The sequence below is a fragment of the Stenella coeruleoalba genome (assembly GCF_951394435.1).
Source record: "Stenella coeruleoalba genome assembly, chromosome: 8".
NCBI classification, from domain to species: domain Eukaryota; kingdom Metazoa; phylum Chordata; class Mammalia; order Artiodactyla; family Delphinidae; genus Stenella; species Stenella coeruleoalba.
The window spans coordinates 51,835,339-51,850,536 of NC_137154.1; the positions used below are offsets into that span (position 1 = coordinate 51,835,339).

The window sequence follows — 15,198 nt, forward strand, 5'->3', positions numbered from 1 at the left end:
TTTGATTGGGTTGTTTGGGGTTTTTTTGATACTGAGCTGTATGAGCTATTTGTATATTTTGGAAATTAATCCCTTGTCAGTCTCACCATTTGCAAATATTTTCTCCCATTCCATAGATGGTCTTTTTGTTTTGTGTACGGTTTCCTTTGCTATGCAAAAGCTTGTAAGTTTGATTATGTCCCATTTGTTTGTTTTTATTTCTATTGCCTTGGGAAACTGATCTAAGAAAACATGGGTATGATTTATGTCAGAGAATTTTTTGCCTATGATCTCTTCTAGGAGTTTTATGGTGTCATATCTTATGTTTAAGTCTTTAAGCCATTTTGAGTTTATTTTTGTATATGGTGTTAGGGACTGTTCTAATTTCATTCTTTTACATGTAGCTATCCAATTTTCCCAGCACCACTTATTGAAGAGACTGTCTTTTCTCCATTGTATATTCTTGCCTCCTTTGTTGTCGATTAATTGACCATAAGTGAGTGGGTTTATTTCTGGGCTTTCTATGCTTTTCCATTGATCTATATATCTGTTTTTGTGCCAGTACCATATTGTTTTGATTACTGTAGTTTTGTAGTATAGTCTGAAGTCAGGGAGCCTGATTCCTCGAGCTCCATTTTTCTTTCTCAATATTGCTTTGGTTATTCAGAGACTTTTGTGTTTCCATACAAATTAAAAATTTTTTGCTCTAATTCTCTGAAAAATGCCATTGGTAATTTGATAGGGATTGTATTAAATCTGTAGATTGCCTTGGGTAGTATTGTCATTTTAACGATATTGATTCTTCCAATCCAAGAACATGGTATATCTTTCCATCTGATTGTGTTGTCTTCAGTTGCTTTAATAAGCATTTTACAGTTATAGGTCTTTTGCCTCCTTACGTAGGTTTATTCCTAGGTATTTTATTCTTTCTGATGTGATGGTAAATGGGATTATTTCCTTAATTTCTCTTTCTGGTATTTCGTTGTTAGTGTATGGAAATGCAACAGATTTCTGTGTGTTAATTTTCTGCAACTTTACTAAATTCTTTGATGAGCTCTAGTAGTTTTCTGTTAGTGTCTTTAGGATTTTCTGTGTAAAACAGTGACAGTTTTACTTCTTCTTTTCTTCTTTACTTCTTCTTTTCCAATTTGGATTCCTTTTATTTCTTTTTCTTCTCTGATTGCTGTGGCTAGGACTTCCAAAGCTATGTTAAATAAAAGTGGTGAGAATGGACATCCTTGTCTTGTTCCTGATCTTAGAGGAAATGCTTTCAGCTTTTCACCATTGAGTATGATGTTAGCTGTGGGTTTGTCCTATATGGCCTTTATTATGTTGAGGTGTGTTCTTTCTTTGCCTACTTTCTGGAGAGTTTTTACCATAAATGGATGTTGAATTTTATCGAAAGCTCTTTCTGCAGCTATTGAGATGATCATATGGTTTTTATTCTTCAATTTGTTAATGTGGTGTATCACACTGATTGATTTGCGGATATTGAAAAATCCTTGCATCCTGTGATAAAGCCCACTTGATCGTGGTGTGTGATCCTTTTAATGTATTGTTGGAGTTGGGTTTGCTAGCATTTCATTGAGGACTTTTGCATCGATGTTCATCAGTGATACTGGCCTGTAATTTTCCTTTTTTGTGATATCTTTGGTTGCTTGTTTGTTTTTAGTATCTTTTTATTTATTTATTTTTTAACATCTTTATTGGAGTATAGTTGTTTTATAATGGTGTGTTAGTTTCTGCTTTATAACAAAGTGAATCAGCTATACATATACATATGTTCCCATATCTCCTCCCTCTTGTGTCTCCCTCCCACTCTTTGTCTGGTTTTGATATTGGGGTGATGGTGGCCTCATAGAATGAGTTCAGAAGTGTTTCTTCCTCTGCAACGTTTTGGAATAATTTCAGAAGGATAGGTGTTAACTCTTCTCTAAACGTTTGGTAGAATTCACCTGTGAAGCTATCTGGTCCTGGACTTTGGTTTGTTGGGAGTTTTAAAATTACTGATTCAGTTTCAGTACTGGTACTGGTAATTGGTCTGTTCATATTTTCTGTTTCTTTCTAGGTCCATAGATGGACCTAAAGATTATCATACTAAGTGAAGTAAGCCAGACAAAGACAGATATCACATGATATTGCTTATATGTGGAATCTAAAAAAATGATATAAGTGATGAACTTATTTACAAAATAGAAACAGACTCACAGACATAGAAAACAAGCTTATGGTTACCAAAGGGGAAAGGGGAGGAGGGATAGATTAGGAATTTGGGATTAACACATCTACACTACTATATATAAAATAGATAACCAACAAGAACCTACTGTATAGCGCAGAGAACTATACTCAATATCTTGTAATAATCTATAAGGGAAAAGAATATATATATATATATATATATATATATATATATATACTGTATATATCATATATACTGTATGTGAATCACTTCACTGTATACATGAAATTAACACAACATTGTAAATCAACTATACTTCAATTTAAAAAATTTAAAAAAAAAAAAATCTTTGGAGGCAGACCTGTATTCAAATCCTGCCTGTGCCACTATAGCTATGTAACCTCAGGCAAGTTACACATTCTCTGCCTCAGTTTCCCTCATCTATAAAATGGAGATAATAGTACCTATTCATCGTGAGGATTGAAGGAGACAAGTACACCTCAGTTCTTATCACAGTGCCTGGCCAGTGGTAAACGGTCAGTATGTTACTAATGACAATGATAATAGTCATTAACATAAAGAATCTTCCCTGTAGTGAATCTTGTGAGGGATACTGAGTGCAACACCAGGAACCCAGGTTGGAGAAAGCTGTTAGAAAAACAGTTGAAGAAGCGTGCAAGAAAGAAACAAAATTATAAACTATGTACCAAGCCACAGTCAGTCCTATTTAGAAATAGCTACCTACTAAGCGCTTTTGGGGCCCCACAGACACACCACTTTCCCTGAACTGCTCTAACCTGCCTGAAGACAGATGCTCCAAAAGGAACTCAATTGTTAGAAATCCCCTCCTCAAGAGTTTCACCAACCAAGGAAGACTGACCCTTACCACAGGCGAAGAGACTACAAGTGGACACCACACCTAGATCAACTGTCACCATCACATCTCCCACCTATGGGCTATACTCTAAGGGCCCATTTATCATTCCTAGGAATCTAAGAGGGCTACATCCCCCCGTTCCCTCTTACGATGATATTTCATCCCAAGTTCTAAGCCACCTCAGGGAGTTATTCATTTTCCTCTGGGTATCTCCCATGTATATATGATATATACATGTCACTAAGCTTGTGGGTTTCCTTTTGTTAATATGTCTTTTATTACACAGGTTTCAGCTAAGAACTCAGAAGGGTAGGGGGAAAGTACTTTTTCTTCCCTACGTGACAGTAATTTAGTAGGAGGGTTTCCAGAGTCCTGATGCATTCAGTGGAAATACTGGGGATGTGACCAGGTGCTCGTGGAGGCTCTTCAGGAACCCGAATATCAGCACACCAGAACCTTTTCCTTGGGGCCCACAGAGCTCTGGGAGGCAGAAACCCTGACGTGTATGGTGCAGGGAGGGGGCGGAGGCAGCAGTGTCTAAGCACCTAGTCCTTTACTTGTGTGGCTTCTTTGTGAGCAAGGCACACGCCCTCGCTCCTGTTGAGGAACCTGAGCCAAGTCGCCCGGAATGTTCTCTTTGCACAAGTCACTCATCAGTGCAGCCTTAGCTCATGCTAGTCCTTCTGCTGGGAAATGCTTCTCCTCACTAGACTCTGCCTGTAAAAAAATTCTACCTGTCCTCCAAAGTACAACTCAAAGGAGGCCTTCTTATTCATTTATCCAGAAATATTTGCTGAATGCCTACTTATTTGAAACAGACCTTTTTCTGGGGATACCAAGAGGTATAAGGAGTGCAGGCAGCCAGGCAAATAAACAAATAGTGAAATTCAGTGAGATGGGGGCTACAATAGAGGCATTTACAAAGTAAAGTATAGAGGGGTCTTAAAGCATTCAGCCTGCAGGGAAGGCCACTGGCCACAATTAATAAAATAATTTCAAGAAAAGTGTTTGTTAGGAAGAAAACAAAGTTGGCTAATGTGAACAAAAGTGGCTGGAAGTTTGGGTGTCAGAGAAGGCCTCTGAAGCAGTACTGAGCCAAGAGTGGAATGGTGAGACCAGCAGCAGCGAACAGAAAGAATGTCTTGTGTCTGGAATGCAGTGAGAGGGGAGCCAAGATGAGATTACACATAAATAAAATATTATACTCTGCCTTTTTCACTCAATATTACAAAGTAAGAATGTTCTTGGTTGTGAAAAATGATTTGTAAACATCTTTAATGACTGTATTAAAACATTTTTAATGGCTGTATTAAAAAATCATATTTTAAAAAAGTTATTTTCTGCTTTAAAAAAATCATCACATGAGGTACACTCCTGATACAGAGACACCCCCTGCTCAGCCTTCAGCAGAAGTCAGTAGGCAGAAGGGCATATGGGGGGTCAGGCAACACCTGCAGGTGTCCTCACTGCCACTTCTGGGCCCCTGTGGTCAAGGCTCAAGTAGCAAAAGCCCCAATGACCAAACCCTGGAGACTGTTGATATGTCCTGTTCCCAAGAGAAAGTGTCTGAGCTCTAGAAACTTCTCGCTCCAGCCTCCTTGCCCCCTCCTTTCTATTGTTCATTCTACTGTGACTCATGGCTTGAGGAGCAACTGTAAGTTCTCAGATGTCCCCTGCTAGAGACCACTTCCTTGTCTTCCATTTGCAAGGAATAGGCAATGCTGACAAAGACCCTCCTCCAGAAGCTTTGCTCTCCTTTCTCCTCTCTTACCATAGCTTTTGGCTTCTGGCTTCTCTGGAAAGCCAAAGGACTCTTCCAGCTTCTCTCTGCCAACATTTTAGTCTTCAGGGCTTGAGCTGCAAGGTCTGCGGAATTCCTGTCCATACTCGTGTATCCACTTGTTGGCCACTGGGGGAAATGGGGAGGAAGAAGAGGAGGCTCAGCGGAGCAGACAGTAGCGATGCTCGCTCACAAGGCCGTTAAATTCCACACCCTTGGCAACTCACTTGCCTCACCCTGGTCCCAGCCCTACTGTGGACTACAAGACGTTGCTTCAGCAGCAGTAAAGAGCAGAAAGGACAGTGGCACCTGGAAAAAGTCCCTGACAGGTCCTGCTACTACAGACTAATTTTCAAACCCGTGGGTACTGTGGTCACTTACCCTTCATATGTAGCTCCTAAAAGCCCACCTCCCCCAGGGAACCATTCCAGGGTAATGAGAGAAAAGGGATGGATTCTCCTGGCAAAGTCCACCTCAGCACAAGAGTCCCTCTTCTACTTCTTTTTCTGTCTTCAGAGCTAAGTGCTCTTAGACACATATATGACATAAACACATCCCCTACTTATTTCTCTCTTGCTTGTTTGACCATCTCCTCATGGGGAAGCACCTGATGGTTCTCTCCTTGGGATAGAGGACTGGGACTTGGCAACATATTATTCCTTAGCTGTGCTCAGGAGTCAAGGCCCATCTGGTAAGGCCAATAAACTTTTACTGACACCTGCTCTATGACAAAAGCCCGGCCTTATGGGCTCCCAATGTACTGGTGGCAACTAATCCAGAATCTGATCACCTCAATATAATGTGGCACTGTTAAGCTTTTGGAATGAAAAGGCTATGTTATTTTCCATCCATCCCCTACTTCACTTTACCCTGAACCCCTCACCCAATTCCCATGCCCAGAAAGGCAGGCCTTACCCCACTTATCTCCTACCAGGACAGGACAGCCAGCATGAAGTGTGTCACCATCCCCTTCACCACTCCTATGCAGGTTCCACCAAAATAGTGCTGCATTCTGAAAACAAGCAGACCCCGCCCCAGGGGAGGTCAGCCCAGAATCTCAGTCCTTAGGAAGCACTTGACTGAGGACAAAGGCATGCATGTCATTAAACAAGAAAACTGTCCATGCAGACTGGGGGCAAGGCATGCATAAAATGCCACAAGATGGTATAAGCTGCCATTTACTTATTCACTCATGCATCCCTTATTGAGGGCCTGCTCTGCTCTAGGCCCTGAGGATGCAGAGACAGATCATGTCCAGTTGTCTCAGGGAGTTCAGTCTTGTGGGAGAGACAGACATAAAAACAAACGAGGATGAGACAGTGTGACAAGTGCTGGGGGAAAGGTGAGCACAGGGTGTCATACGATCACTGAGGAGAGAAACTCGACAAAAAGCACAAGGTGGAACAAAATATTCCTCACACAACTAAGAACTTAAGTGAGCCACTGACTCTTCCTTAGGCACTTCCTAATAACACCCGCAGGAAGCAGGGATCATCATCCCCACCTCACCAGCAAGGAAGTTGAGACTTAGGGGCTTTAAATAATGCAACGAAGAAGGAGCAAGGTCAGGACTCAAACCCAGGCATTTTGATTCCAAATCGTATATGTTCTTTCCCCCCCCCACCCCGTCCCCAGCTTTTTTTTCCTATACGCTTACTTTAACCTTAGCCAACCCCCTGAGTTTTGATAGATACCCAGCATTTACTCACTGAATGCTTAGGATGTGCTGGGTACTGTGCTAAGTGCTATGAGGCGTGATCTCAATTATTTGTCTTCATTTCATTCCTGAAGTAAGGGCTGTCATCCCTGATTGATTGATCTGACATTTGGGGGAGATATTAATTAATTAAACAAACCTCTTACCACACTGGCCGCCCTCTGTGCCTTGCTTGACATTATAACTCCTACTGCAATACATTATGTTGACTTCTGGAGGCAAGGACTACGAGTTTTCCTCGGTACTCTCAGTGCCTCCAGCCGCCAGTGTTTACTAAACGAATGACTGAAGGGACCAGTTGTTGTCAAGGATCTGAAGGGCACTCTCACCTTTGAGGAGCTCTATTGTAATGGGAAGACACACATGTAATCATCCTCTTGTAATATAAGTGTAAATAAAATAAAAAATAGAGGCACAAGTAAATGCAGGAGTCAAGAAAATTGAGGGATTATCTTTGATTCTGGGAATCAGGGGAGACCTCTTTTCATTCCCTCTCCCAGGAATAAGCTTGCAAGCACAGGCAGCATGAACGCTAGGGTGTTAGTTCTGCACTGCTAAAACCACCTGTTGGGGTCAGACCCCCACTCACCTTGACCACAGGCACGCTAAAGTTGCCGTAGATGAAGGCTGTGGCTCCTCCAGCTTCCACCGAGCTCAGCTGCAAGGCCAGAGGAAGAGCCAGGGTTGAAATATCCCGACTGCCCTACTCTGCCTCACATGACCTCTGATGTCATTTCTGCATAAATTCCCTCTTGTGTGCCCCTCTTTCAACTCTAGGAGAAATACTTATGGAAGTACAATCACCCGATTTAGGAATTGAGAGAGCCTACCCAGTGGCATCAGTATTTGCCTGCAGGGCCACAAGAGGACAACGTTTAGAAATGCCCCCTTTCTTTACCCTTTGAGCTAACATCCTTATTGAGGGTTACCATAAGTAGATTCAAACTTCGAGGCCCTCAGGAAGAAATACAGTTTATGTCACAACCCAAGACACAGACACGTCCCTGAAGTAAGTTTCATAAAATATTCTTAACTACATCAGATGCCCTCTGTTATTTTCCATTTTATTTTATTCTATTCTAGTTCAGATTTCTTAAATACTGACCAGATCCACTAACTTGATTTCACAGCCCACTAATGGATCATGACCAGTGGCTTACAAAACACTGTTTAGAATACAATGATTATATTTGAAAGCTGGGCATCATAGGAAATACTGATTGCACCTTTGGTGTGTTTTCCAGATCACTCAGACCCTCTCTAGGTAATCTCAGCTAAAGGGTTTCACCACTGGTATATTCTAGAATTATGGATGTGTTTACTTAACTTGAAGAGTTTTTTCTGATTGTCAAAGAAATATGTAATAACCTAAACATTTTGAAAAATACTTTAAAATACTTAATATTATTCATCATCTTACCATCTGGAAAAAGAAAAAAGCACTGTTATGGTTTAACTGTAATAGTTAACATTTATTGAGCACTGGCCGTATGTTAGGCATCACACTAAGTCCTTACAAATATATTATCTCACTTATTCCTCACAACAAATATATCATCCTCACTATTCCTGTGAGTTAGGATTGTTATTATTTACATTCTACAGATGAGGAAACCAAGTCTCAGAGAGATTGAGTGGTTTACAAAAGGTCATATAACTCCTTGGTGACTGAGCCAGGACTGGAGCTGAGCCAATGCTGTCTGACTACAAAGTCCCTGCTCATAACCATTATGCTACATACACTCTTGAACATTAGGTTATTTCCCACTGTTTACTATTATAAACAACACTGAACATCTTAATGAGTAAAATCATTTTTGCGTTTTAGATTGTTCTCTTAGGAAAGAGTCTGAGCATTAGTATTATTGGGTCAAAAGTATATGCAAATATTCAATACTTTAGATACAACTGCTAAATTATTTTCTCACCAGCAGCATGACACAGAGTGCCAGTCTTACCTCGCCCTGGCTAACTGTCTACCAGCACATTCACAGATCCCACCATATTCGCCTGTGTTACAGAGCAAGAGTTATGGGAGTTGGGATGTTAGCACTTGTTAGAGGAAACTGAACTGACGCGGCGATTCAGAACCTGGAAAAGGCAGTGGTGATTTTTAGCACATCTTGGCTCCCCCTGTAGTCCTTTGGGAAGGGCGATGAGAGCAACAATTTGCTCCTTGTGTTCAAATAACAAACTGGATGATTCTGTTCAGACCCCTGTTGTCAGCCACTGTGGGTGTAAGCAAGATGCAACAGAGGAAACCTGGACTTTCCTGCCTTCCTCTACCTGTGGTTTCACAGTATAGTGGGAAGGAAGGACTTATCCAACAAATTGAAAAGAGAATCGGATCTGTGTGCTGTGAAGCTCATGAGCAGGGCATGGATTGTAAGATTGGTGGAGGGGAGGGAAATCTTCCCTCTGTAAACCTTCCACTGTTTTGTACTGGGACTGATCTTATGTCCAGTCTGAGTAGAAAATCACTAACCTGATTTCAACTCAATCCTCCCAATACTCCTTAAAGATTATTTTCTCCCTATATAATACTACTCTTATGTTCTCCATAAATCTTATGTCTTATGTTCAGAAATGTTTATGATGGTCTTAACACCAACCTGAAGATGAAAGGATTGGGCATAACCTAGCACTTCCTAGGTCCCACGATCCCATTTATGGGGTCCTATGCTTGCTTTCTGGGATACATGATAGAAACATATTATATGAAACTGCACAGAGAGATATCCCCTTACATTATTTCATCAGATCCTCATGACAGCCCTGTGAGGAGGCACAGAGCAAGAAGACAAGCTCGAAGAATTGATGTGATTTGTGCTGAGGCCACATGTTAAGTGGCAGAACCAGAATTAGACCAACTGACTCCAAACCCAAAACGCTTTCCATTCCACTGTGTATCAAAGGCTTAAAATCCAAACATATACACACTCTTGCATTTGTCATTTAAAATTGCTGGGCTACCCTTACCATAGTACCCTTACCATAGTAACTGGACCTCTGTAATCAGGGAGTCAGCTACAGAAGATACTAGGGGGATAAAGAACAGAGAGATATTGGCCCCTAGATGTCCTATTCTTTGATATCAGTGCACTTCACTGCCTGTGACCTCCCATGCCAGCTTTAGTCATCAACCAGAGATGTACCAGCAGCTGATCCAAGCTGTGTCTCCTGCCCAGAGAGCTGACATCAGCCATCCCTCTGCCTGATCAGAATGCTCAGAATTACCAGGAGAGGCCAGACACCATTGGCAACGGCAGCCTTCCAGTTCTGCATAAAATTAAAACCAAGCCACATGAAGAAGCATGTTGGGATTGCCAGCATTAAAACTACAGAGTGCTGGCCTCTGATGGTCCTTTCTTGGCTACACTGTGGAGACCAGTTAACAGGACTAAGGAAAGAGGGAATGCTAGGGTGTAGATGTCTGCTATTCTAATGAGCCTGAAACCAGGCCTTCATCTTAGGGTGTTATATAGAGCACTTACATTTGGCATGTTTATTCCTTCATTTAACAGTAATGCACCTCTTATAATTTAAGTGACAGATGCCTGAAATTATGACTTGTCCATAGAGAAGGAGGTAAACCCACATGATCTGAAGGGAAGAGGATAGGTGAGATAATAAAGACTGGGTCCGAATTCTATAGGATCAGGTCAGAAACTAGGAGAGGAGGGCAGTTTGTTTTAAGGGGGTATAATGTAGATTTTAGTGAAGAATTTATGAGGAGATAAGGAAGAAAATTTTCACCGCATATGAGAGAGCCACACTTACTGAATTTCTCTCTAGGCATCTCCGTTCTTCCCTCTTGTAATCTCAGCTGCTTCATTTCTCTCCTCTCTCCCCTCATAGCTCCACAACCTCACCTATAGGTCCATGCTTTTCAACACCAACTAGTCTATGGGACCTCAAAGACAGAGACTCTCACATCCCCTTCCTGTGTTGTTCGGGTCCCAGGATCTCTTGGCCTTCGGTGTAACCCCACTTCCCATCCTAATCACTGACAATGACAAGGTCACATTGAGGTCTACACAATGTAAGCTCTTTGAGGGAAGGAACTGACTTGTATTGATATTTCTTTCTCTCTCCTATAGTGCCTAACAAGAGTGCTGTATGAAATTCACAAACATCCTGGAGATTTTTCTGCTGTGAAATTCAGATGAAATCAGTATCTGATATCGCTTTGAAAACCATAAAATAAAAGAGATATAAATAGTCATTAAGTAAGCAGCCCTGGTCCCTCCAGAGCAAGACTCACGTAGATCATAAATGTTGCGACTCGGTTCCCAGAGTTCATTCTGTACAGTGGGCTGGTTGGTGACTGAGACAAAAATAGAACATATTATTTTATGCAGATGGCACCAGAGTAACAGCCAGGATGCCACCATAATACAGGGAGGAGAAAAATGGAGGAGTCACAGATGGGATATAGCCTTGAGCTATACCTAGTCAAGTATGTGCCTATCTTTGCTGGCAGGTACTCAATATACTTTTTTTCCTCTTACCACTTTATTAGATACTCATATAAGTGAACTGTATACTACTAATCAAACAAAATTGCTTGTTAGTAGTGAAAGCACTATGTGAGGGGCTGATTGCACCTTCAGGTTCTTGGTGAAATAAATTAACATATAAAATATTACAGATAATTATTCTGTAAAAATACCAAGTCATAAGACTGGAGTTCCCAATGATTTGCCAAAGAGGCACACTTTTTTGTCATAGAAGAGTTTAATTGATATAATTTACATGTCATAAAATTCAATCATTGTAAGACTGTTTTTCAGTGAGTTTTAGTAAAAAGAAGATGAGTCAGCAGCAATCAGCTTGAAATCAAGGCTTTCAATCTACCTAGAACAAGAACCTTTGTTCTAAAATTTCACGCGGTATTCTCTGGGGGCCCTATAAGAGCTCTGTCTCAGAGAAATAAATAACACCCTCGTTGCCTACCCCACGAGATTGGTCACCGACCCCATGGTTACCGTAGCATGGTCAAAGTGAGGCTCATAGTGCCCTCCGATTCCGTAGTTTACCACCTGGAGATACTCTGCGTATGGAGGCTGGACATCAAGGCCTGTAAGGGAGGCAATGCGATGGTCGAGGGTCACCAGCACTGGGTCAACGGTGTCCTTTAGCCAGGCACTAAAACACACCACAGGTTGCAGCATCAGTGATCTACTGCCAGAAATAACTAAATATCTGTGAATGAATGATGTTAACTGCCAGAAGGAAGGAAGGAAGGTAAGGAGGACAGGAAGACAGACACGAATACCTAATTACCTACTCATTCCTCCTGTTAAGTCGGCCCAGTCCATTTTGTGCTCTATCTTAACATTCACACATTCATTCAACAAACATTCTCTGAGGCCTACTGTATGCCAGACCCTGTGCTAGGTGTGTGAAGAGTGAAGGTTCCCATCACCAGGCACTGGGATACAAAGAGAAAGAAGACAAAACCCTGTCTTTAAGAATGCTGTGTTTAGAGACATCTCAATGGAGGAAGCTGGGTGCAATGGAAAAAGCTTTGGATTCAGAGGAGTAAGACCAGTCCTGGATCCTCAGCTTGACCCTTGGTCAGGCCCTTAACCTTTCACCTCTCTTAAGGTTCAGTGTATTCATCTATAATATGGGGATGGTAATAATATCTACTACACAGACTTAGGAAGATTGTGACAGACAATGCTTATGAAGATGCTTTGTAAGCTGTATGTTATTGATTTGCTGTAAAACACAGAAAAATCTCTGCTCTTTTGCTCTACTTCAGGACAAACCAGGACAGGGCAAAGGCCAAAGAGCAAAGTTCAGTCTCTTTTCCTGAATGTCTTGTTGAGGTTCTGATAAAGTGGAGGATTTGGCATCAGAATGTGGTCCCTGGGAAGTGAGGAAGTGCTCCCCAAGCAAAGCCAGTGAGCATCCTGGAGAGATGATGAAGGCTCTTAAGGGAAGCACCTTGGCATGTCTGGAAGACCACGTCCTTAGTCTATAAATGATGGATTAATTTGTTCATTCTTTTGTATGGAGTGCACGCATAGTGCTATGCTGTGGGCTCTAAGGTTTACAAAGATACCCAAGACAAAGCTGTTGTGTTCAAAGAGCTCATGAGAGGAGACACACAAATATACACAAATACAACTGAGCACAAATCAAGGTAGAGTTAAAAATAAGAACCAGCCCTTAAAGTAAAGTTCTGGGGAGCACAGAGGAAGGAGATGTTACTTCTGACTGGGGCACTGAGGTGAGATGGACATGTAGGCCAAATTTTGAAGGGTGCATAAAATTTCAATAGATGGAAAAGACGTAGGGATATTCCAGGCTGAAGAAATAGCATAAGCACAGACATGGTGGGGTGATATACTGCAGTGTGTGTCAGCACGAAAGCATTTAGTCTATTAGAGAAGTAATGGGAAATAATGCTAGCAAAGTAGGCTCAGGGCATGTTGCAGAAAGCTGAGGACACTGTGGTCGGGAACCTGGTCTTTGTGGATAGTGATTTGGAGTGCATAGGTGACCTTTGAGGGACCAGTTCCAGTGAAGTTGTGAGGACAGAACCAAAATTCAAATGGGTGCACTGTGGTGGAGGGTGGGTAGTGAGAGGAGGCAATGAGGGTCTCAGTTTCTTTACCTGAAAAGTAAAGAGAATATCACCTACTCCCCTAAAAGCAATGACTCTAAACAGAAGGTGGAATTTTCTCCTTGACACTACAGTATCAGAAAGGTTAGCAAAGCAACGAAGCTGAGGTTAGATGGGCCTTTCAAAACTTAGAAAATAACTTCTAATGTAAAAGGTCCCCAAAACGTACCAGACCAAATAAGTTAAGCCAGATGATTCTGAATCCAAGCTTTCATCACTCATCTCGCTTCCCAGACAACAAAACCATCCACCCAGCTTGAGGTCTGGCCTCTCCCCAAGGATGTCATCACCATCTCCCATGGCTCCGGTGGGGACCCTCCTCTTACGGTATCCTGTCCTTACAGCACAGACCAAGGGCTACAGTGGAGGGGGAGCAGGGATGGAGGGGAGGGAATACGGCTGGGCTCTCAACCACGGAAGGGATCAGATCCAGAGATTCTGGCCATCCCTCTTGCCTGAGTGGTCGCAAGTCATGCTTTGAATATGAGTCAGGAGGTAAAGTCAAATTCCAAATAGAGACAGGACTTGTTCCCTGGAAAAGCAATCCTGGTTAGGAGAACAACTACACACTTAATTTTTGGTCTAGGGCATAGGAGCTTTTTCAAGTCTCTCCCTAATGGCCTGCCTCCTAGTTAAGTCCTCAGACCATGTAACCACCTGAGAAAGGCCCTTGGGTAAGGGGAGTGGAAATTGCTCCCTCTCCACAAGAATGTACAGATGTAAACGTGAACTACTGTGGCGTCTCTAATGGCACCTGAATGGGTGCTGCTGACCTTCAGTCACCTGTGCCACAGGCCCAAGGGTGGCCAGCAGGCATGACCAGAGTCCCTGCCAAGAAAGGACCCCTCTTACCTTTTGCTGATGCGGTACTCCACTGGTAACTGCTTTTCGCCTGATGCCACCACAGATCTCTGTAGCTGGTGTGAAGGATGTAAGAGAAAGTCCAAGTGGTTATGATGCAAAGGGAAGGGCTCTCACTTCCACAGACACGCTCCTCTCTTAGCATAAGCCTAACAATCACCCGTTTCTCCTTAATTAAAGGATATTTTGTACATGCTACTAATTTAGTGATAGCTATCAATCTTAAGTGACATAAAAGCTCAGAGTTGAAAATAACCTTTAGCTTCATATCTGGTAAACAGTAAAAACTGAAAAAGGTCTGTAGAACTGAAATACAAGTGATTTGGAATCCAATTTGCATCTGCAAGACTGTGAGTTCTGTAAGAACAAGGACTGTTTCTTACTCATCTTTATATCCCAGTGTTTGGGGCAGGGCCTGACTGATGGTAAGTTAAATTAAATGAACACCTCCAATGACAGGACACTTTCAACCCTCAGAGGCAGCCTGCTACTTCTGAACAATTCTGATAAAAGCCCTTCCTTACAGAGAATCAAAGTCTGTTTTGTTTGCAGCTGCCTTGGTTATGGGGAAAAAACAGCCAAACAGGTTGGAAGTCACTAATTTAACTGAATGTCTCTATTTTGTTCTGAATGTCTAGGTATAGATTTTAAATTATTTTTAAATAAAGTGGCCTCTAATTGCAAAAGTACTGTACCAGGGACAGAAAGAGAAATATTATTTACATAAGGATGTCTGCTTCTGCATTTGTCATCAGAATGTCAGCTCCGTGAGGGCAAGGACTTGGTCTTTTTTCAGTGCTGTATCCCCAGGATGCAGAGAAGGCCTGGCAGGGAGTAGGTGCTCAATATTGGTGAAATGTACCCAGGAGTGAATGAACCAGAGTCCTGTGGCTAAAGACACAACCCCTGCACTTCACATGCGGTCACAGCAGAGCACGGAGCAACAAAGGGCATGTGACAGAAACCCTTTCCCTTCTCAGAGGCTTCTACAATATTATTATTCCTGCTGCTAAACCAGGTAGACAACCTTGGAAAAGGCTCTTCCCTTGCTTCGACCCATTTCCCCAGCTATAAAATGCAGCATGGGAACAATACACTCTTGTAGTCCTTCTCAGCCTCTCCCTCTACAATACTAGGATGCAGGGAATCGGTAGGTGACTGATGT

The 15,198-nt window shown here is 42.1% G+C and overlaps 1 protein-coding gene across 2 annotated transcripts in view; it reads right to left on the minus strand.

Moving 5' to 3' along the window:
* Nucleotides 1-496: 496 nt before the first annotated feature.
* Nucleotides 497-15,198, minus strand: part of P4HA3 (prolyl 4-hydroxylase subunit alpha 3) — a gene marked incomplete at its 5' end in the record, with an annotated part of 38,082 nt that continues 23,380 nt past the window's right edge. The window contains 6 exons of one of the 2 annotated variants that reach the window (XM_079928276.1): nt 497-4,947; nt 5,734-5,830; nt 7,125-7,193; nt 10,800-10,862; nt 11,524-11,683; nt 14,025-14,089. In XM_079928276.1, coding sequence (XP_079784402.1) covers nt 4,877-4,947; nt 5,734-5,830; nt 7,125-7,193; nt 10,800-10,862; nt 11,524-11,683; nt 14,025-14,089 — 525 coding nt within the window. In that variant the 3' untranslated portion in view covers nt 497-4,876. The remainder of the gene's footprint in view (nt 4,948-5,733; nt 5,831-7,124; nt 7,194-10,799; nt 10,863-11,523; nt 11,684-14,024; nt 14,090-15,198) is intronic. The other variant, XM_079928277.1, reaches the window with a different exon arrangement.